We start from the raw sequence: 23,287 nt of genomic DNA, 5'->3' as shown, positions 1-23,287 counted from the left end.
GGCACAAATTGTTCAATAAGTCTAAAATGGTACCATTAAAAAAATGTTTGGAATAAATTTGTATCTTAAAATACTTCCAAGTGCCTAATATTTCCAAGTGAAAATTTTGACACAAATTGCATCTTAATCCTACTTTTTTTTTTAACAAAAGTTTCTCATTATATATATTATTTATTAATGAAAAAATTTGCAGTATTAAAATTGTTTTTTCAAGTTGTGTTTATTCAGCATAAATTCTTCCGAGGTACAAGTGACTTGGGGTACGCAATCAGCAAGTAACTCAATTTCTATGGATAACTAAAATTTATATAAAAAAATAAGATTAACTTAAATAAATCATTTCAAACATTTAATTTAATTTACTTTTTTATAAGTACTAATCAGCCCCTGGAATTAAGTATTAACTATTCAATAAAACCAAAAAGGAAAAGCATATAGCCAGATATAGTTATATTTATATAAAAAATAAGATTACATTATTTGCATTAATTAACAAACATAACTGCCTTAGCTAAGCCATGTCCATGCCTTGACAAACTTCCCACGAAAAAGCACACATACAAAATTAACCCAACAAGAATTTAAAAGAAAAACAAAAAAAAAACCAGAGAGATAGAGAGAAATATCTCATCATCATCTTCTTCGTATTTTCTCACTCTCACAGGCTCACTTTCTCAGTGATCAAGCGCATTAGGTCCAGTACAGTAATTCAATATATGGTTCCATACCCACTGAACCAAGAACCGCCGTCTGATCCCATTCATGTTATACGTGGCACCATCCTGTGCATCCATTACCTGTCCCGTGTACGACCCTCCACCTCCGGTACCGTATATCCCCTCACACAGATCGGCGATCTCCACAGGGAAACTCGGGTCCTGACCGGCGTACCAGGCGTTCGCCAACGGGTTGGTCGCCAGCTCCGCCATTTCGTGTGCTATCACACTTATCATTCCGTCGACTCCGACATCGCCATTCGGAGATTTGAACGGCTTCCGGTTGGGGATGAACGCCGGAACAGCGAATGGGTAAGCGCACTGACCTGGACAGAGCTTGGCGGAGTTTCCGACCCAAGCGTAGGGAAGCGTGTAGCCGACGAGAGACGGGAAGGTGAAATAGTGGAACCCACAGACTGATGTGCAGAAATCTTGAACGTACACGTCCTCGGAAGTGAGCAAGAGGTAGAGGCCGCTTCTGGGGTTAATGGGTAAGGGTTTGGTTCTCGCGGTTACGGCGGATTTGATCACTGACTGGATTGAAAGGCGCGTGAGGGACTTCCCGTGGGAGTAGAACCGGTCGTTCTTCTCCTCGCCGAGCCGGACAGATTTCGAAATGTTAGAGCCGGTTTGGTCGGTGTAGAGCTGTACGGTCCGCCACCATCCAGCGATGGAGGGGCTCTTGGAACGTACGGCAGAGATTGAGTTAATAAACTCACGGATGATCTTCTTCTGGTTTCTCTCCCACCGGCCGTACCAGATGGTGTGGACAGTGATGTTGGAGGTGAGAACTGGTCCCATGTGGTACTTAAGCTTGACGAACTCCGATGAGCCTTCGTACTTCTTGGAGTCGCCGTAGGTGTAGTCGGAGAGGTTGAATCTGTTGTTGCCGGGGGGATTCCAGGGCCTCCATCCGGCAACGAGGGTAGTGGTGGTGGTGAGGGAGAGAAGGAGGATAAGGGAGAGAATCGCCGCGGACGGTGGCGCCGGAAGGCGAGGGAGGATAGAGGATTGGCACATTTTGGGTTTGGAAGGAGAAGGGTGTGGGGTTGAGAAGAGCCGAGTGAGCTCCCGACTATGGCGAAGTAAAAGGGACGAGGATATCCTCTTTTATATTCAACACAAAACCCTTCGCCTGTTCCAATTTTTTGAAATTTTAAAAAGCACGCACCGGTCAGTCGTGCTCAAAACATAACATCAAAAACCTTTATTTTTTTAAATTTTTTTTACTCTAAATAATTGACTTAATTGCAATCAAGTTCTATAAAACTATTAGAGTATCGGACTCCACTTAATAAAATAAGATGAAACAGCGGTATGCAAATTTTTTTAATTAGTATTTATGTATGTATGTAAATATTGTAATTGTTGTTAGAGAAAATTATAATAAAATTTTAAGAAGAGAATACGATTACGAAAAAGTCTCATGACAACAAATAAACAACATGTCATGTATCTTAGCTTCTTCTAAATTAAAAGGAAAAAAAGACGAGTAGGCTTTATACTAAATAACCGTCTAAAATTTTTTATCTTAACATTAGTTCTATTTTTATTTTCATAATTTTTATCTAATTATTTTCAAATTTTATGTATTTTTCATTATTATGTTATTTTATAAAAAATATGACATGAGTAGTAACAATATTTTTGAATGTTTGTGTATTATTACTATCTCTAATTTTTAATAGATAATAAAAAAATTAGTTAAATTAATTATTTATAATTTTGTCTTTTATAAAATATAGCTATCAATTATGTGTATTCAGATTACTTCTTTATAAAAATTTATTAATACGTGCAATCACTATAAAAATTACTTAAAGGTAAAATAGATTAATATTGAAAATAAAATAAATAAGGTTCTAATATTTAAAACCAGATTAAATATTCAATTAATCTTTATATTAAAAATCAGAAATAGTAATATTTTTGTTTTCAATTTTTGTGAATAACCCCTTATAATAGTCGTTTTGTAATACAAATGACATAAAAATAACACAGAATTATTACTAACAAAATGGATAGTTTTAAATTATAATTTTTATGAATTTAATACCATCTCTATTATTTAATATAAAAAATAATTAACTAATTTAAATAAATTTAAAAATTATTTAAATTAATTAATTATAATAAATATCAACTTGATTTTTCTAAACCATTATTTTTTTTATCACGACTATAATTAGATAAAAACCCATTAATATACACAATCAAGATGAATATTTTGGAGAATGCATTATAAATTTAAGAGACAAACTTGATTGAGATTTTATATTTAAAATATAATCCTAACCTTGATTAATTTTTATATTAAACACTGAAAGTAGTACTGTCTCTGATTTTAACTATAAGACCAATTTTATAATACAGTTTACATTATAAAATGAGTCTTATATTTATGGCTAGAGGAGTATTATGTTTCATATAAGAATTTTATTTAAAAAAGATAATTTTTACATCAAGCTTTAAAATGTGGCTTAGTTTCATAGTCTATGCATGTGGCATTTCAAGCTATACTAGCTCTTGTTCTTAATATAAGAACAAGTCGACTAATTTGAATAAATTAAAGAAGTTTGTCAAATTAGTTATTTGTAATAGATAAGTGTTATATTTTTTCATAATACCTTTGCTAATAATGTGTTTTAGTTAAAACTATCATTTGATTAAACATTTAACACATGTAACTACTACAATGACTACTTTGAAAAAATGGATAAAAATGGAGGAACAAAATGAATTGAGGTCTTGAATTTTGCATAAAATTGAATAATAAACTAACTTTTATATTAAGAATAAAAAATACATTTCAAATTTTATGAACTAAAATCAAAGTGAGGTCAAATTTTAATAATTAAAAGTTGTGTTAACTTGATATTAAATATTATCTCTGGTATTAAATATAAGATCTATTTTGTAGTACAAATTACACTATAAAGTAGAGTTTATATTAAAAATTAGAGGTAGTATTAACATATAATAACTGATATTTTCAAAATTATTCTTAATTAAATAAGTGCACATTCTAATTCAATAGTTTGGCTACATAAAAAAAGTTTTTCCTTCAAGTATTAAGATAAAAAAATAAAGTGTAAAAGCAGCCTATGTCTTTGGAATGATGGTTCATGAGCACTTCATTTTTATTCATAACAATCTTTACTTTTTCTTTCAAAAGCAAAAAGAAATGTTGCAAACATCATTTTGTACAGTAAATACTTTCATAATCACTGGTATAAAAAATCCTAAGTAAACAAACCAGTGACATGTTAAGACTAGTTATATATTCAAAATACTGTACAATGAGCGTGAATTGGTAAGAAATGTTAGTATATAAAACATAAAGCTTATATAATTAGTTATGAAATGGGTTAATACTATTTTGAGTCCATCAAATTTAATTTCATTTTGTTTCTAATCCCTAAAATTTGAAATTTGTGACTTTACTCCTAACATTTGATTTCATTTTTATCTGTCTAAAGATTTTTTATCCTTAAAATAGTGTCTTGGGATCTTGAAACAAGATTTTATGGACAAAAAACCGTTGACTTCAAATTGCAAGATTTAAAATCAAAATGATCTCAAATTTTAGAGACTAAAAATATTATTAATATTTCTCATATTTATAGAATGTGACTTATTGTAGATTTAGTGGAAAATGGGGTTCATGAATATAATTTCAATCAACTGATCCCAAATTCATAATTTTTTTGAACAAAAAACCTAATTCGTACTTAGATACAATGATGTCATAAAATATATAAACCCATCAGAATTTTGACGCCATATTAAAAAAATCATTTTATTTCAAAAAATTATACAAAATTAAGATTTTTTCTGTGCTTGAAAAATAAAATTACCATACGAAAATTGTATAATTTATTACCAGTTATAGAATATATTTTTATTAAAACAATTAATTTTTATAATTTATTATAAAACGAAATTCCATAAGACATATTCATAATTAAGAATAATTCGATTTAAGTTTTTTATCCAATATTCCATATTGTTTAAGAATCTTTTCATTTTTATTAGGAAATTGGTAGTTATATTAAGGAAATAATTTTTATACATGATTAAATTATATATATACACATTTATTAGAAATAATTTTTATTTTGATTGAAAGTTCATACTTCATAGCATAAAAAACTAACGCTTGATCATTAATATTTTTAATGTTAAGAATAATATTAATACGATTTCAAACTTTTAAAATAAATTTATACCTTCTACACGAGTATAAGAGCTTTTTCAATTAACAATTTGTCCATCGCCATCGGATTGCACTTGCAGGCAACTTTGAAAACATATTTTGTGGCGGGCAAATTTTGCAACATAATTAATACAAATCAGAAATACTTAAAAAGTGGAAATGCACCACGTATTGGTATCGTAGCAGGATCACCTTTTTATTAAAAGTAGGAAGCAGGAAGGTGTGGACAGAAGATTGCAGATTAAAATTAAGATTAAGATTAAGATTAATTAATAATCTTGCCTTAATCAGGAAAAAATAGGAATAATTTTATTTAAATTGATGATTTTCAGATTTTATGATTTGCCGTGAAAGGGAGCATTGATTTGCGGGTAATGGAGGACAGTTAGGCTGATTCCAAAAGGGAAGGGAGGAGAGAGAGGGAGTGGGACCCACTGAGTCAGAGAGAGAGCGCGAGGGGGCATCCTTCCTCCTCATCATCATTATCATCATCATCATGTTGCTTGTCCCTCCCTCACTCCCTGCCTCATCCTCGTTTTTGCTGCCATCATTCCCCGCCAAAAATATCCCACAGGGGCACTCTCGTCATTTCATTAGTTTTAATCAGTGAGTGAACCATGATTTGAAAATAGATTTGTAGCTACTTTTTCCATCCTAATTTACAGAATATGAAGTAAGTATATAAAAAAAAATTTATCTTTATTTGTGTAAAATGTGTTTATAAGTGCTTTTAAACTTTATCTCAGATAGACAGATGATATCTCCATTTATTTTGTTTGTAAATTTATACTACATCCTATTCTAATTATAAAATCTTATTTATACACTACAAATAAGGTTTTATAATTAGAATTGGAAGTAGTAATTTTCTTCTTAAATTCATTTCTATGGTGATTTTATGTATTAAGGGGCTTTCTTGAAAAGATAGTTTTAATAATAATCAACTTAACTAATTTTTTAAAATTAATTATCTAGCTTTTATATTAAGAATTAGATATAGTATATCGTATTATCGACTAGACTCATTAGCAGCTTGCCATTTTTGTGATTGAACTAGAGTAATTTTTAGAAAACCAAACATGTTTTAGACCTGATGAAGAAAAGGTTAGAAAATTCAAAACATACATAATAAGTGATCCTCTCAATAAGCCTAATGTATTCTCAAATCATTTGTGGTTATATGATAATATTTAATTGAAAGTTTTGCATATTGTGTATTATTATGCTTATAATTAAACTTATTATAGTCTGGCAAAAAAAAAAACTTGTTATAGATTTCTTTATATATATGTTGACCTGGATTTCTTTATTTTACATGTAAATTATATGCATATAATCGTTTATTATGTTATTTGACCTATGATTTGGTTACAAGTGGGATTAAATATCGTAACCCCCAATCCCATTTGCATTAAAAAAAAAAAAAAGCTCACATTCTACTAGATTATAAGTTTATTAGTGAAGTTTGTCCAACTTTTTTAAAAGCATTGTTTTTTTTTTGGTCATAGTAGTTCTATAACTATTTATGCCAAAAAAATTCTATAACTAATAATGTGCTTCAGTAAAGCTGTAAAAAGGGACCGAATTCCCCTGCCCTTCAACTAATAATAGAGGGTGAAACTTATCAGACGGGATAGTTTACTTTATAGCTTTTAGTGTATAATAATTATTTATCTTTATATATATAAAATATAATCATGAACGTAATAATTTTTTATATTTTTAATTATATGGAACATTTTAAATTTTGATACTGAAGTTTTATACATTTAAAATTTTTGGCTTTTTCATATATTTTACATGTTTTAATGCCTTTTTTTTTTATACATACACTTTTTATGTTTTTGATAAATTACGAATGTAGACACTGTTCAAGGCGCACTATTGGTAATAAATATACTCTTTTTTATTATTCAATAAATATTTTTTTAAAATAATTAATATATTTAATTTAAAATTACTCAAAAAATCTAAAATTCTATTTTTTAAAAACTTTATGTCATTTTTATAGTCCCATCCGTTTATTTGAGAGAGGAAAAGGAGGGACCACCCCTCGTCCGTGAGTTCAGCTGGCGAAGGGGTCGGACACTCTCACCAAAGGGAGGGAGTTTGATCCTAGAGAGTGCCACTTTGTTGTGGCTCCAGTAAAGCTACAGTGCTGGGTAGGGCTGGGGTCAAGGGTTAGTTGCTCTGCCCTTGAATCGTGGGTAAGCCCGACCTCTTTCCTAAAATTCTTTTTCACCAAAAATAAAAAAGAGTGGACCGCTGAACACAGGAAATTGTTCAGTACGTGAAGCGGGCCGACTTACTGGATAATGGGCCGACCTTGGGGCCCGAATTCCCACACACGCAGGGCCACGTGGAGGACATGGGCCCCATGTTAATACCATGGTAATCTGGGATGTCGTTTTCCAATTTCCACTCTGCGAGATTTGATTGGTTCCTATATTACGCTTTATCAGCGAGGCCTTACAACAACTCAATAGCAACGGACAATATCTGCAATTTCAGAAAAATACCATCATATTTGTAATGTTAAATCTCAAATATTAAAATATATTAAAATTTTATTACCAAATCTGATTCAGGATTTAACAATTTCAAATTTTTTTGTGTGAGATTCTCTTAATTTGTAATATATTGTACTTATTAATAAAATTTAGGAAAAGAATTCTTTTTCGTAGCAAACATCATTACAGCAATACTAACAACATTTATAATAAATGGGGTTATATGGTGTTTTGAAGAGTATAATATTGCTTCCTGTCCTTGATATCATACTCAATTCACTAATTTAGAAATAAAAGCTACATAAGTTATTTTAAAGAATTTATGTTTATTATATTTTCTTAAATTAATTTGTCTAACCTACAAACTGATATATAATTTAATGATATACATAGATTTCAGAGAAATCATGTACATATGCTATAATTAAATAATTTATTTGATTTTTTTAATTTTCTCAAATTAGTCAACGGGGTTTTATATTAATAACCAAGAGCAGTATTATTTCATTTTATCCTAAGTATAAGAGTAAGCAGAAGAGTTTGGTTTAGTACTTAGGATAAAACTTTAATTTATATTGCCTCCTAAATTTAATTTTTCCCTAATATCTCTTTATAGGCTAGATATATTAAGATGATTTTCAGTTCCAGAGCCAAAGATCGTAGTTCTTGAATAAGAAATTGAAAAGATTTTGGAGCATTCTCGGGTTTAGCTATTATTCCTCTAATGATCGTAGTCCCAAGTACTTCTTGGCAAGCTCTAATATGATCCGATTTGTAAGGAAGCATTTCTTGTAAACTATGAACAACACCAAATCTCCATTTCTCCTACTTGTTGTCCCTCTTGCATGGCCCTTTCTCTAAGGGATTGTTACCGAGCAAGCACATAATGTCCATTGGAGAGAGTAGTTTCCAATGAAAATTATTAAAAATAGCATTTCAATAAAAGCAACACATATTTTTATAAATAATTAACTTAAACTAATTATTTTTGACAAAAAAAAACTTAATGTTCTTAATTTCTGCAATTTAATTATCTATCTCTTATATTTAGTATTACACTTTACTAGAGAAAAGAAGTTTTTGTAAATGACCGAGACTTGTCATAGAACTTTTATATATATATATATATGATATTTTAATTAAAAAAGATATTTTTAAAAAATCAATATTATAAATAATTAATTGAATTAATTTTCTTAATTTTTGCAATTTAAATGATCTATTTTGTATATCTAAGACTTTAAATTACAAGAAAAATGAATTTCTTTTCTTGTAAACAACTGAGACCTGTAAAAAGTTTTGTAGACTAATGATAACTTGCTATAACTAATTTAACCGCTTGCTATAAATTATAGCTTTGTAGACATGCTATACACAAGTTTTAATATTTTTAATAACAGTACAAGTAATACATAAAATAAAAAAGTTTTCTCGTAAGTTTTCATAAAATAATGAATACAACTAAAACAATACTAATAAGCTAAAAAGAATTTATATCTTCTAAGCGGAAGCCATTGTGTTGGTATTTTAATAAAGCAACGAAAAAAAATCAGAGTCCAAAAATTCATGTATAATTTTTTTAATCTAAACTTGATAATTAATTATGACATTATAATATAAAACATGAATATTTATTTTGTCCACATAAACATCATATCTTCTAGTTTTGAACGAACTAAAATGTTTCCTCTAGCTAACCCAAGTCATGGTGTATCCCCGAAGTCTCTGCAATCTTCTCAGCCTTGCTCCAATCACAGTACTCATATACTCTCTCCGATCAATTGATTAATTTAAAGAAATTAAATAAGTTATAAATATTTACTATTCCCTTCGTTCTTTATTATAAGAGACAAATAACCAAATTACGTTGATAAAAAAAACAGTTAAAATTAGTTGAGGACAATTAATGTGTAAAAAGTATAATGTTTTTTTCCAACAATGCCCCCATTAATAAGGAGAGAGAGTATGAGAGAAAACAATTAATTATTAAAAAAGAGAAGTGGGAGAAGGAGAGAGTATGAGTTGGAGACAAATAAATAGGGGTAAAATAGAAAATCAATACAAAAAAATAGAGACAACTTTTAAGTGTCTCTTATATATGAGAACATGCCATAAGGATTAAATGTCTTTTATAATAAGAAACGGAAGGAGTATAACATATGTTACATGATTTCTCTTCAATTCACAATGCACAAATGGTTAGGCGTAAGCGACGTTGGGCATTATTGCTTTGCTCTAAAGCTCTTCGCCTTGGGCATTATTGCTTTGCTCTAAAGCTCTTCGCCTTGGGTTTAATGGTCTCCCTCGTAGGGGTGGTGCCGGAGGACATTATCAAGCAAGCAAGCTCTTGTAGTACTGGCATTGGTTATGTTGATGGACGTTATAATGGAGGAGTTAGTCTGCAACGCAATCGTGCACAATTTGAAGCTGCTGAGAATGGATGGGTCCAATCCGAAAATTTTTTCTGAGATTTTGCGAGCCTTCTACCAAAAAAGCTCGCACTAATGCAATGTAATGCGTCAAGTTGGTGATTGCTACAGAATGGGTAATGTTGCAGCAATCGAAGATTTATTTATGCCACTCATTGCTAAGCTTCGTTTTTTGGTTCGTGGTCTGCTCATGGCAAGCTGGTTTGTACTTGACTGCATCTGTTCTAGCCAGCCAATCTCTTCATCTTCGGCTTGGTTTCACGCCTGATATACGAGAGGCTCCAAGTTTCAAGTCCTGATGTATATTTCTGGATGTATTTCAACAGTCTCATAGGCGTCGATGTGGTAAGGGATTGGGATGCCTTATTGGCTTGTAGCGGCGTTTCTTTTTAGGGATATGCCTGCAATTATATTTGCATAATGTTTCCCCAAATGTTGGAGCTTGCAGAGTGGTTATGCTTGGAGAGAGGACATAGGAAGGGAGAAATGTGCACTTTGGGCTGTCCCAATTCACTGGCAAGACTCCAGGCAATTTGGGTGAGTTGGGTCTCTAGAATTTACTAGGATCAAGGATACCCTCCAGACTTAGCGAAAATTTACAGAAATATTTATAAATAACTCACTAATAAGATCCTCATGTTATAATGAATTTTTCAAGTTGTTTAGGCCCATTATCTTATATGTACTGTCATTTTACATAATAAAATTGTCTTGTTATTAAAAAAAAAAAGAGATATATAATTTGCACGTACGTATATGAAAATAAAGCTTAAAATGCATCTGATACCTCAAATTGTTTTTCCGCTAATATCTAATATCTTAAACTAATTCTTAAACTAATTTTTAATACATCTAACATTTTAAAATATTTTTTTAATAGTGCTTAGTATCCTAAAATAATTTTTTAATATAATATTGAACTTAAATATATATTTTTGTAGCAGTGAACACCCTAACTTGGGATAACGTGCTATTAAAAAAATATCATTGAATGCATAAAAAATTATTTTAAGGTATTAGATGCCATTAGAAAACTACTTTAAAAAGACAGTCTTGCCAGAAAAAATATTTCAACCTGTTAAATGCTTAACCCATAAGAAAATACAAGCAAAAAATGATTCATATATCTCGATAACTTTTCACATACAATAAAATGGAGTACAATACAAACGTACAAAGCTCCTTCCTCAAGAAATGGAAAGGAAAAACAACGGAGACAAAACTGGAGAGCAAACTTTGATCAGATTCTAAGTTCCTGAAATTGGTACACAAGAATACAAAGAATATACTCAAACCAAACCTTGCCGCTAGTGACGGTTAGTTGACTTCAGTGCTCCTATCTTTACAGAGTACATGCCACTCCTGAAGCACAGCTGCTTGAAGAGCTCGATGCTCAGCCTCCTCAGCTGTTAATTTTGATAGTGTTGAAGGGCCCTTTGTTTTTTCATCTTTATCACCCTCCTTTTCTTTCTTCTTGTCTTTATCTTCTTCATCTTCGCTATCTTCCTCGTCGTCTTTGTCTGATTTTGGAGACTTTGGAGGCGGTTGAGCTGCCTTCAGCAAGGCTATCCTTTCCATTGAAACCCGGAGCCTCTCGGCAGCGGCTATTTTCACTTCATCTTCTGGCATATACTCTACACCGCCATCAGTAAGGTCATCAAGCCAGCCCTGGAGATCAGACCCAATCTCCTTGGTGATTGATGCGTCAGATGCTCGAACCACAAACTTGCACAACATGGTTGTTGTCTCATCACCCAAGTCCACATTTCTACTCACTTCACTGGCACCAAAAATCATCATGCCCAAGAAGCCACCATGCCATGTTTTTGCCGCATAACACAACTGTTACAGCAGGGGGAAAAGATTCAATAAATTATTTTGCTAAAGCTTCTTTTGCATTAGGTATGTTGTTGCTGTTTCGAAAGGAATTAGAACTGAAGTCAAAAATAAATTCAGATCCTTGTTAGGTTGCATACCAACCCGGCAGGCAGTTTACAGACAACATAATTTAATGGAAATATTAGCAAGGCGCAAATACTAACCTGAAACCCTGCCACGGTGCGGATAATATGTGAACAAACTTTGTGGAATGGCTTGGAAGACAAAGATTTCAATCCACTTAAGAAAGGAGAAGCTCCATACTGCTGGGCTGCAGTGGCCTTGAAGCCACTTCCTTCATAGGTATATGTACCAGTGTATTCTACTACAGCTGGCAAACTGGGCCACAACCGGAAATATTCGACAGGTGAGATTTGATGTGGCAAAAGAAGCTCAGTCAATGGAATCTTGTAAGGTTGACATCTCAGGATCACAGGCTCCCCTAATTCGGGCCTTAAGCTTCTCTTCTGTCTGATGATTTGAGGATCTTCTTCAGCATAGTCACCTTCATAGTCTCCAACAGCACCACTTCCATAGAAGGGGTAGTACAAGACTTGAGTCCAGAGGGCACACCTTTCAAAGTGGGAAACACCAACTGTCACGCTGCAGAGTACTGGATCCTGGGGATCGCAGGACATTGTCAAGAACATGGATGGAGATGCTATGAGAAACGATTTCTTAAACACAGATATCTCAGGAAACATTGGAAACATCAGTATTTTTAATAATAGAAGAAAGAAAGTACATATTTTTTCAAGGTTAAAAATCCTCAAACAAGAAAGTATGCATAAAATCTCAAGAAGGGCGTATAAAAGTAGTCAGTGCGGAAGAGCTGTCCATAGTCCTTGCATTTCAGGAAAAAAGACTCCTTAAGAAAGACAACACAATGTAACGAAGGACACATAAGAAAAAGGAGAAAGAATAACACAGAAGAAGCGCATCCAAAAAGAGCAACATCTGACAAAGGTAAAAGCACCCATAGAATGCACTTTAGCAGAGAAGAAGAAACCTGGGAAACAAGATTACGCAACTGCCGAACTGCTTGGGAAGAACCATCCATATAATATAGGGCACCAGTTAATCCCACCCGAACATCCACTCGGTCTAGCTCAAGCTCAGTTAAATTTAAGATCTGAAAAATTTGTATTCATAGTCAATGGGAAATGCTGAAATAGGTAGTAGTATTACAGCAGTTTGATAAAAGTTTGCCACCAAAATAAACCTCTATTCACAATCCAGTCTGAGAGAGAGCACCTTCAGTAAGACCTATTCCTTTCCAAATTGATCACAAAGGCAGATTTATATGTCGCATTGAAAATTAACATTAGCCTACTTTTAGGGTATTCAATAACCAATATCATCAGCAACAACCGCATGTTAAAATATAGTGGTCAATTGATCCTTCCGCTCTTTTATTTTAATGATTTTTCATTTGACTACATTCATAGGCAAAACGCAATTTCCACTAGCAAATATTGCCACAATAATAGTCCATGACAATATCCTGCTTGAATTATTGGAATAATCCATAACCTAAAACACAATAGCTGAATTCTCGAATAACTAATTGTGAGAGAACAAGTCAAGAAGGCCCTCACCTTTAAATGCAGACTGATACGCCCATCAGCAGGATCAGCCAAATGATAACCTTCAACATAACAGGGATCACTACTACCACTCAAAGTGATTGCAGTAGGAGGCACTTTCAGTAAGGTAGAATCAATCCCTTTTGTGAGCAAGAGGGTTAGTTCACTAGGGTCAGGCCTCCAGAGTTCCAAAATAGCCTTATGAACCAATCCTTCCAGTTTTCTATCCTGAGCAGCAGATGATTCATAAAACTGAACGGTTAATTTGTGGTGGCTAAATGGGTAATCCCCTCTAGCTGCAGTAACTCCTGCCCACCTGAAAAGGAAGCATAATTACAGGTTATCAACTAATGAATTAAATTTATTACATGACAAAAATCAACATCACAAACAAGGGGTAAATACCAAAGGAATAGGCTAACATCATATTTTATAGCCAACAGCAATGAAAGTTTTGGCAATTTCAAAATAACATTTGCAGAAAATTTTTAATAGACAACTCGCAAATAGAAAGCATTGGTTTGGGAAATTTTGGGGCATGCATGGGTCACACCAATCTAATTTTCTACCAGGCCCAATTTTATCTGAGACTACATTTTTCAGCCTGGGATGGCTGACGTAGGATTAGCCAGATCAGACCGGTTCTAGACTGGATCACAAGACACGATTTTGTTTTTTCTTTTTTGGGGGGGGGGGTTTAACCCAAAAAAAAAAAAGATTTTGAGGGTTGTTTTCGTGAATGGAAATCAATACTAAAAATGCTGCAGAAACATGACAATGCTGAAAATGCAAAATAAGGCCAGGTAAATCTTAAGTTAGGAGAGTAACAGATCACAAGAATGTATATAGAGGAGAAATAAAACTTGAAGTAAAAAATGTTGAATGAAAGAGATCTGGATAATGATGTGTGTCGCACCAGAAATATGATGCAAATGCAGCAGGAAAAGAAATTTGGTTTTCAAGACCCCAGGGCACATTGAATGGGTATTGTCAATATAGGAGGTGCCTTGGGCCATCGTTGCATAGCCATAGGCACAGGCAATGAATTTTTTTTTGGGGGGGGGGGGGTTGCAGTGGTCTCAGGCTGAAGAAGCTTTAGAAGAGAAAAGATTTGGACAGTTTATGGAAGCTTTTGGAAGAGGGAGAATGGTCTGCAGTGAAAAACCTTGGAAGAGGTCCATTTTCTTGAGGTGATGTCAAAGTGTCTTGCTTTTTTCTTGTATAAAGATATTGGGATTGGAAGAACTAACCTAGATTGCCAAGCAAAGTGGCAAAGTGGGAAAATGGATATCAAAGCCCTCAAAAGTCAATACTTTTTACAATCATAGAGAAGACCTTTTGGGAAGTGGGATTCGATAATGAATTTTTAATGTCATTTTTCTATACCAGACTGGATTGGATAGAACTACCCTAGAAGGTTATTCTAGAATGTGCCTCACTGTTATAGCCCAATTTTCTCTCTCTTTCTTGGCCCAGCCTATCCCAACCTGATTTCACCAGGTTGGGCTGGTTTACCATGCTGGATATGCCAATGTAAATCCGTATCAGGAATCACTGAGAAATAGATCAATGTCAGCATCGATACCTATGCCAGTAGTGGAAAATACAAATTTTGCAGAACATTCTCACCTACTCTCTGGATGACTTGAAGCATATTTAATTCTTTGCAACATAAAACGGCATTGATGCTTGCTAACAGAATCAGCCAAAGTACTGGTCCTGAACTCTTCAAGCTCCTTAGTAAGCAACTGTCCAGCTCTTGGGTGACGCGATCCCAAACGTTGAGCAGATAAAAGAACTGCCTGGACATCTTGAACCCTATTGGTTGTTTCTGCAGACGAATCTATGTTGAAAAGAACCTTGTGAATATTTGATACCATGACATTGAGGGGATCATTTGGATCATCTGCTAGAAGTGGATCCAATCCTTCTATATCTATGTGTTCTGAAATAGTCCAAATAAGTCGGGCCAATATTCTTGGGGTATTCACCTGTAACATTGACAAAAATGCAAGATAATTTGCAAACAAAGAACAGTAATTCAATTTCTACAATAGGAACCAAACAGCTAGTTCTGAGGACATACGAATACAACAAACCAAATGCGTGAGAAAAACAAGTCATCCAGCACTTAGTCATTGATGACAGATAAAACAGTAAAGAACAAATCTACAGGGGTAAAATAAAATCTTATTCTTTCAATAAGAACCTTAGTTTACATTATGGCTGAAACTAGGAAATATTCATTCTTGGCATATCACAATAGATTGTAAACAATATCTAATATATTTCTGTCTAGCTAAAACAACTCTTTGGACTGCAAAATGAAAAGATTCATGACCGCCAAAATTTAAAGATAAATTGAATTGCATGTATAACGTTATTAAACAAAATTCAATCATTCAAAAAGTGACAAATACAATGAATGAAAAAAAATAAGGCATGCTTATTAATCTGCCATGTCATGACTGCAAATCATGGACCTAAAAGATTCAAAACCACAAAGTAACATATCAACATTCAAGTCATCATAATCCTCATATGGCTTTAAGAATAAGAAAGTACAAAGTAATAAATAACAATTCATTAGTCTTAATCCTCTTGAAGATCAAGGTCATCAGCCATTGTCTTCCTTTCGTGAAAAATAACAAAACAAACCAAATGTCTCCCCTTATGAATCAAAATTGTCAGGGAGAAATCCAAAATAATCCTTGACAGTGTTTAGTACCCATATGACCAGGTGCACAATAGTTTGATTCTTGCTGCTTCCATCCTCCTAATTAACTTAATTTAAACACAAATTTTTTTAATGCAATGGGCTTATGTTTTTGTCATGCTTCAATCCTAAAGGGATTTTGCATGAGGGGCGTATAAAAGATGATAATATAAACCTTTCCTGGGTTTTTACATAATAGGTCAAGCTTTTAGGTTGAAATGGCTTTGCATAAAGATCTTGAGCCAAAGCCACTCCAAATCCCTGAGGTCACACCTCTTTTTTTTTTCCCTTTCAATTTTCCCTTTTTCCCCTCAATAACCACTATAGTCTTAGCAAATACATCTTTTATATCATACAAGAAACTAACACATGGAATAACATTTCGGTTTGACAAGGTGTTTCATCCACGAAACATCGCCATTAACCTAGTTTTATTGATTTCATGGTAGAAGCTTTGGAAGCAAGTAAACTGTCAGAGGACCACAATATCAACGTAGGTAGAAGACAATATGTTTAGGTTTCAAAAGGACGTGACTCCACTAAATAAGGTGAAAGAGGGATGACATGGGCTGGCCAGATTTCTTTACAAGAAGAGCATACTTGTGCAATAATAGGAACAATGTGATGCCGTCTAAACATGGCAGACATACATTCTAACAGATGAAAGAGAAAGCATCATATTAAAACACTTTTTTGCCAGGTAATGATTTAAATGACTTTCTGAATGGTAAATGCTACTACATGCACTATCTGGCTACCTCATGTAAGTCTTTCACAAGTTCCCGTTGCAAATTTTGCAATCTTGTCTCATTCAAAATTTGATCCTGAGAGGCTCCATCCTTCACTCTTTTTACGCCACCCCTTGTATCATATATATAGCATAGCCTAACAAGCAACTTCAAGTAGCAGTCAATTGCATAGGTCCGACCATCACAGTCCCATTTAACACAAGGCCGACAAACTTCAACCACTTCCAAAGCAGGCTCTGTCCAATTTAATGCACCATAACCAGTTCCGTATGCCAGAGCTCCTATAACCCGGCTCTCCATTCCTGAGTTCTTCTGCTCAGGCAAAGGCAAAGACAACTGGAAACAACTTTCCACTAGTGATGCAACTAACTCCTCCCTAAATATGCTTTTACTTGTAATGCTATTAAGATCATCTTTGACTCTAGCATCCTCAAAAAGAGAAGCAATATCAGTTCCAGCAAGAGGCTTCTGACCTCTTCGGACGCTTTCCTTGGCAAAAAGATCAACACAGAGAGCTGTTCGACATATACAAGCTAAAGCATGCATGCGATCGGATTCTGCTCTTAGATTTCTCACCATTAAAAGTAGCCTCTTGAACAATGATACCTGCACATGATCATTAATAAATAATTAGTGGATGTCTTTTTCAACCCAAAATAAGCATTGAAATATCAAAGCATTATTGAGTTTGTCTACGAAACCATCAAAATTTATATTCGTATAAATCCCTTAGCACAAAAATAAATGGCAGACAAACTATAAACATAATAGCCATTAAAAATGAGTCAGAATAAAATACACGAAAGACATTATATGTTAATAATAAAGACAACAAAAAATCTAGCTACGTACTATCATAAGTTTCCAAGCATCATAAAAAAACCAGTAATACTCTGACATAATGCTTTCGGGTTAATGCGGTCCTTTACTTTCTTTTAGCCCGCAGGAATCAGCCTGAGATCTCATGCAAGCTACCAAAATTTCGCACAACTGATCCAAGCTAATTGTTTCAAGTTGCCGTATCATTTAGTAGGAGGCTGGTTAAGCATTCAGGAACAGCAAAAACTACAGAGCAAAACGTATGAACAGAGATACTGTCACTTTGGAGTAAAGCATGTTAGACAGGGGAGAGTCACCTGCATATGAAGATCAAGGAGATGAAGATTCGTGACAACAGCCCTAACTATACTTTCTCTGGCTGAAGAGAATTCTTGTCTATCCCACAGTGTAAGAATTGCAATTATTGACTGTGATGCCCATTCAGGCTTTCCTCCAGGCACATCAGCCAGATACAACATATTAATCCCTACTTCAAAAATCAATGCCGGTTCCAGTGAAGAAACTAAGAATGGTGCTAAATGCGAAACCACATCTGAAACTCCCACTAATTTTTCAGCATTGGAATCAACCTCAACACTCCCAGTCACAGTACCAGACGACTTTGAAAGCTTACGAATAACCTCATACCCACCCGAAGCTACAGCCTTCACTGCATATACAATAGGGAACACTGTTACTCTAAAACTCTCCACGGGCAATATTAGAGACCTAGCCATCAAAGCGTTACGCTTCTTCCACACAAAGTCCACCATAGATGAAACCCAATTGGATCGAATAGCGAGCGAATTCTCGCTGTCAACCAGCTTGTCACCAGCCAACCTACTCATTCTCTTGGAATTGAACTCCTGAAATAACCTCCCAACAGATTCGAATGCAACTTTTGAAACATTATCAGATTTGTCAAGCATGTTTTGCCCAATACGCGTCCACCAACTGGAAACCCTATCGAGTAAATTGACGTTGTTCTCACACAGTGTGACAAGGTCATCGCGAGCGAGCACACAGCCTAGGGTCTCTGTGATCGAGAACCTAAGATTGTCGCTGGGCGAGTCAAAACAGTCAGAGATCTCTTTGTTACAATCCGTGATGAGCTTACCAAGACGGTAAGAAGGAATGGCGGCCAGAATGGAGACAGCAGCAGCAGTGACATCGGGATCAGGGAAGTGGAAATCAGAGCGGACGCCACCGCAGACGGTCTCCCATAGGTCAGGGGTGAGGCGAGTGGAGCGAATGAGATCGAAAGCTAGCTTTTTGCAGACTGCGGAAGCAGGGGCGGCGACAATTTCTTCTACGGCGGATTTGGCAATGACAGAGATGTCACGGCCGGCGGCAGATTGTTGGAGAGCTTGAAGAAGAGCCCCGGATTGCCGAAGCGCGTCATTGGAGCGAATGTCTGCTTGGATCTCAGCGAAGAGAATGTCCATTGAGAGAAGTTGAGTTCAGGACCGAATTGAAGAATTATAGTTCGTGTTGTCGACAATTGAAAATAAGAATCATGGCTACGGATCTGGACTCTGGAGGCAATGGAAGATTCATCGGGGACGCAATTCAGTTTAGCAGAGAGGTGATGGTGGTGGGGTGAAAAGATCACAGTAGAACTGGCCTGCACAAATTCAAGGAAAATTATTTTTTTAACTTAAAAATATTTTAAAATAATTTTTATCATTTTATTTTTTCAGGTATACGGTATACCTAACAGCAAAAACCCAATTTTTAGTGATGCAAATTTATTTATGATAGAATATGGGTAAAACTGAGAAAAAAAATCATAAATAAAATTGTACTATTAAAAAATCAGTACACTTAGAAAATAAGATAGCAGTAGAATTGTCCCTTTAACCCTTTAATATTTAAAAATTATTTTCTTTAAAAATACCTTTTCAGTATAAATTTAGAGTGTTTATTCCTGTTGCCGAAAATAGTTTTAGAGACAAAATTGCATAAAGAATACTTTAGGATATTTGGTACGCTTCAAAACACATTTAGCACTGGATAAATCACAAATTAAATTAGAATATTGAGGGCTGGAAAAAATATTTTAAAGTGTTTTTAACAAGTAAAATGTGAAGCTGTTAAGATGTGTAAAAATTTAAAAGCCCTCCTTCACAATTTATGAGATAAACTTCAAAATTTATAATTGACTAAAAGAAAACAACTAACTAAATTTCATTTGTAGGTCTCATTCTCATAGATTAATTTAAACTGTGAAAGAATTATTAATTTGAATGAAAATCATCCAACAAATTGTTGTGTCTCCACCCTGAGAGATATGTGTATCGATTTCTTTGTGCATGTTTGGATTATACTGTGCACATTTTTATATGGTAAGTCATTTTTTAATAAGCGCTTTGAGGAGTTGTATAATTTGTCTTTTGCTCAAGCTACCGGTATCTTCGGAATGAATGTCAATACTTTCTTGTATTCATTTTTGTGCAAGTTTAAACTTTGGAGAACATTCCAATTGTGATTAGTACTTCAGGTTTTCTCTAAGGAGATCACTACGGTACCATTAGAAAGGGAGCTGGAATTTCTCATAAACCTGAATCTTAGCACAACCCCAATTTAGAGCTCCCTCCCACATGACATTGGTACAACTTGCACGTTGATAAAAGTTAATTGACTAATTTGAGTAAATTAAAGAAGTTTGTTAGGTTAGTGATTTGTAATAAATAGATGTTATTTTCTGTAAAATACCCTTACTAATCATGTATATTAACTAGAATTACTAGTTGATGGAATTTTTAACATATGCAACTACTACAAAAATTATTTTGAAAAAATAAATAAAATATGAGACACTAAGTGGATTAAAGTTTTATATTTATGACTAAATTAAAAGTCAAACGAGCTCCTAATTAAGGAAAAATTAAAAATAGTATTTCTAAAGGGATTTTTTAAATCTAGGGTGTCCCCATGGTGTGTTATGTTTTTTTGTTTGTCAAATAGAAGAACACTAACTTTAAGTTATGCATTAAGAAATAGATTATTTAATTTATCAAATGGCTAAACTTTCAATGTTTTCAAATACTGACTTGTAATCGAGGTTATAATCAATTAAAGGTCTACGCTGAGGACATTCCCAAGACAGTTTTAAGGACTTGTCATAGATACTATGGTTCATTATCATACTATTTGGGTTGACTGATGTCTCGACAAAATTTATGGACTATGTGAATCATGTCTTTCATCCCTATTTGGATAAATTGATAGCCATGTTCCTTAGTGACATTCTAATGTACAACGAGTAGGGAAAAGGAAAAAGATAGAAGAGAAAGGAGGGAGGAGAAGGGAAAAGATCAGAGAAACCACATAACAGAGAGAAATTTCAGAGAGAAAAGTAACCATCAATGTAATTCAATAATTCAAGTCTAGTCCGTACGGAGAATGGAAATCCTAGATCTACTCATATAAAATAATAATAAAAATGAAAATAATAATGACTAATTCTAATAAAAATATTAAAATACCAATAAATCTAAATAAATCATAAAATCATAATAAACCCAAATAATTCAAATATCCTAGAAATATAGTAAAATCATAATTATTTCCTATCTCATATTCCCTCACATTCTCTTCTAATATACTCTAGAGAAAAAGGGGAGCATGCTAAAGAACCATGTTGAGGGAAAGAAAATTTCTTAAGCATATGATCTCAACAGAAAGAGAAGTAGTGCACTTTAATAAGGTAAAGGCAATGTTGAATTGCAACAAACCTCGATTGATCATAGAAATATTAGTTCCTTGTGTTGTCAGGATATCATAAAATGTTTTATAAAGAGGCTTTCTCAACTAGCTATTAACCAATATCAACCTTTTGAATTTGATTGGGATGAAAAATGTGAAAGGTTATGTTACAAGAGCTACAGGTAAGATTGACATTTATACTCAAACTAATCCAAAGGAGACTCGTACACGGAGTATAATCATGTATGCCTCAAAGAAAGGCTTAGGTCGTGGCCTTTGCCTTCAAGTAATCGAAAAAAGAATTATGCAACTTAGAGTTTTCTAATGAATTTGTCTCATAGACGTGTTGTGTTATACGCCTTCTGAATCCTACTTATGACTTGGAGCTAACTTATTTGGTGTTTATTATTTTAATGGTTCGGAGACACCACTTGTATAATATCCAATTCGAAGTGTCTAGTGATAACGAAAATTTGACATACTTGTTTGATCAAAAGGAGTTAAACATGATTCTTAGCAACTCCTATGTTTGAAGCAAAATGTTTTTTAACTAGACCACGAATTACAAATGTCTGAGACAATGACGAAGATAGATGGAGGCATTAAAAAACTATAATTACACATCCACCTGTACAAGGCTATTGTGATGATGGATGCCTTAAATAGGAAGTTGGGCCCATTGACATGGCCATTATGATTATGCACAAATTCTAGCTAGTTGAGCGTCTTAGGATGCTAATTTGTATATTTCTTGTTCGTCTGAGGTGCTAGTGATCAGTACAATATTTATACAAAATGCCTTCTTAAAGGATTGTTAGACATTGGACCCAAGTCCGCACTTGATGGGTCAGACTACTTGATCTAAGAGAAGAAAATCTCTCAGATCAAGAAAATTAATCACAAATCTAAAGCAATTAATGATTGATTAGGGAATATTCATTCAAACATTAAGTACTTGATTGATTGAAGAGAAATCAATTAGACATTAATTATCGATTGTGGAATCAGAATATTATCCCATGATAATGAGAGAGATTGCACCTTCTTGAAATAAGAGCCACCCTGGCCCCATAAATAGGAGATGCCTCCACCCATTCTCTTCACTCTAAACTGTTGAGCTTTCTGGTGTTCTCTTATCTGTTCTTGGTGCATCTACTGTGCCATTCTATCAAACTCTAATAGTTAAGATACTGCGAAAGCTACCAACATCATGACCTGGAACTAACCCGTTACGCTTGCTTTCTCTATCTACGTTATTTTTCCTTCAAGGACATATGACAATATTTACTTAGGATAAGAGAATTTGCATGACTTTGTGTTGGTCATTAGTGGGATTATATGGCACCATATGGGTGAAATTGCGTGCATGCTCATGAGGAGTAGTTGAGAAATGCCATATTGGAAGAGATTTATAAGAGTTGGTATATATATGCCATTTACCTGAGAACTAGGGGTGCACATGGACAGGGTGGGTAAGACAGACCCTTGCCCGATGCCCAGTCTGAAGTATGAGCGAGTTGTATTTTGCAGCCCGGTGCCTGGCCCATAGAAACCCTAACCATTTTGGGTTGGGCAAGGCAGGCTTCGTTGCCCAAATGGTGATGACCTGCCGATATCACATGTAAAAAAACTTTCGTCCATATCTGAAAACTACATTTTATAATTTTACATTTTCACACATTAAAATTATCCAGAAATAATTCAAAACAAGTCTTAGCAAATATCCAAATAAATAATATTCATAATCTATTTAGAACAAAATAACTCTCAAGATTGTAATTAAAGCCTTAAAATTCAAACGGTTTGTATCAATCTTCAGAAAGTTGAAAAAATAAACATTTGAAAAAATTGAAAAGGGGTTAAAGCACATTGAGATATTCATTGAGGGTCGGAGATGACAATGTAATAGAAGCTTGATTATCCATTTAAGTGGCAAAAATTAAATGTTATCTAAAGAATT

At 33.9% G+C, this 23,287-nt stretch overlaps 2 protein-coding genes and 1 long non-coding RNA gene across 3 annotated transcripts; 1 reads left to right on the top strand and 2 right to left on the bottom strand.

Moving 5' to 3' along the window:
* Nucleotides 1-453: 453 nt before the first annotated feature.
* Nucleotides 454-1,783, bottom strand: LOC114756926 (protein EXORDIUM-like 3). Its single transcript, XM_028945894.1, has 2 exons — nucleotides 634-1,783; nucleotides 454-606 (listed from the first exon to the last, which is right to left on the bottom strand). The coding sequence occupies exon 1, from the start codon at nucleotides 1,734-1,736 to the stop codon at nucleotides 675-677; it is 1,062 nt and encodes a 353-aa protein (XP_028801727.1). The 5' UTR covers nucleotides 1,737-1,783; the 3' UTR covers nucleotides 454-606; nucleotides 634-674.
* On the top strand, nucleotides 1,693-21,433 carry LOC114756927 (uncharacterized). The gene is made up of 3 exons (XR_003741517.1): nucleotides 1,693-1,764; nucleotides 20,132-20,143; nucleotides 21,423-21,433. It is a non-coding gene; the product is annotated as an uncharacterized LOC114756927 (long non-coding RNA).
* On the bottom strand, nucleotides 10,925-19,216 carry LOC114756925 (protein TPLATE). The gene is made up of 7 exons (XM_028945893.1): nucleotides 17,937-19,216; nucleotides 16,810-17,406; nucleotides 14,965-15,326; nucleotides 13,348-13,651; nucleotides 12,759-12,881; nucleotides 11,914-12,369; nucleotides 10,925-11,713 (listed from the first exon to the last, which is right to left on the bottom strand). Exons 1-7 carry the CDS (start codon nucleotides 19,062-19,064, stop codon nucleotides 11,189-11,191), a joined length of 3,495 nt encoding a protein of 1,164 aa, XP_028801726.1. The 5' UTR covers nucleotides 19,065-19,216; the 3' UTR covers nucleotides 10,925-11,188.
* Nucleotides 21,434-23,287: the final 1,854 nt, after the last annotated feature.

This window comes from Neltuma alba, unplaced genomic scaffold, assembly GCF_004799145.2.
Source record: "Neltuma alba isolate B1F8T4 unplaced genomic scaffold, ASM479914v2 tig00010544_pilon, whole genome shotgun sequence".
Taxonomy (NCBI): Eukaryota; Viridiplantae; Streptophyta; class Magnoliopsida; order Fabales; family Fabaceae; genus Neltuma; species Neltuma alba.
The sequence above is the reverse complement of the archived record's forward strand: the minus strand, read 5'-3'. Positions and strand labels throughout refer to the sequence as shown.

Excerpts from the sequence above, each read along its gene's own strand:
- LOC114756926 (XM_028945894.1), bottom strand. The coding sequence starts at position 1,736 with ATGTGCCAATCCTCTATCCTCCCTCGCCTTCCGGCGCCACCGTCCGCG.
- LOC114756925 (XM_028945893.1), bottom strand. The coding sequence starts at position 19,064 with ATGGACATTCTCTTCGCTGAGATCCAAGCAGACATTCGCTCCAATGAC. Across the intron at positions 15,327-16,809 it reads TTGTGAAAGACTTACATGAG|GTGAATACCCCAAGAATATT; the intron begins GTAGCCAGATAG and ends TCAATGTTACAG. Across the intron at positions 11,714-11,913 it reads GCACCGTGGCAGGGTTTCAG|TTGTGTTATGCGGCAAAAAC; the intron begins GTTAGTATTTGC and ends CTGCTGTAACAG.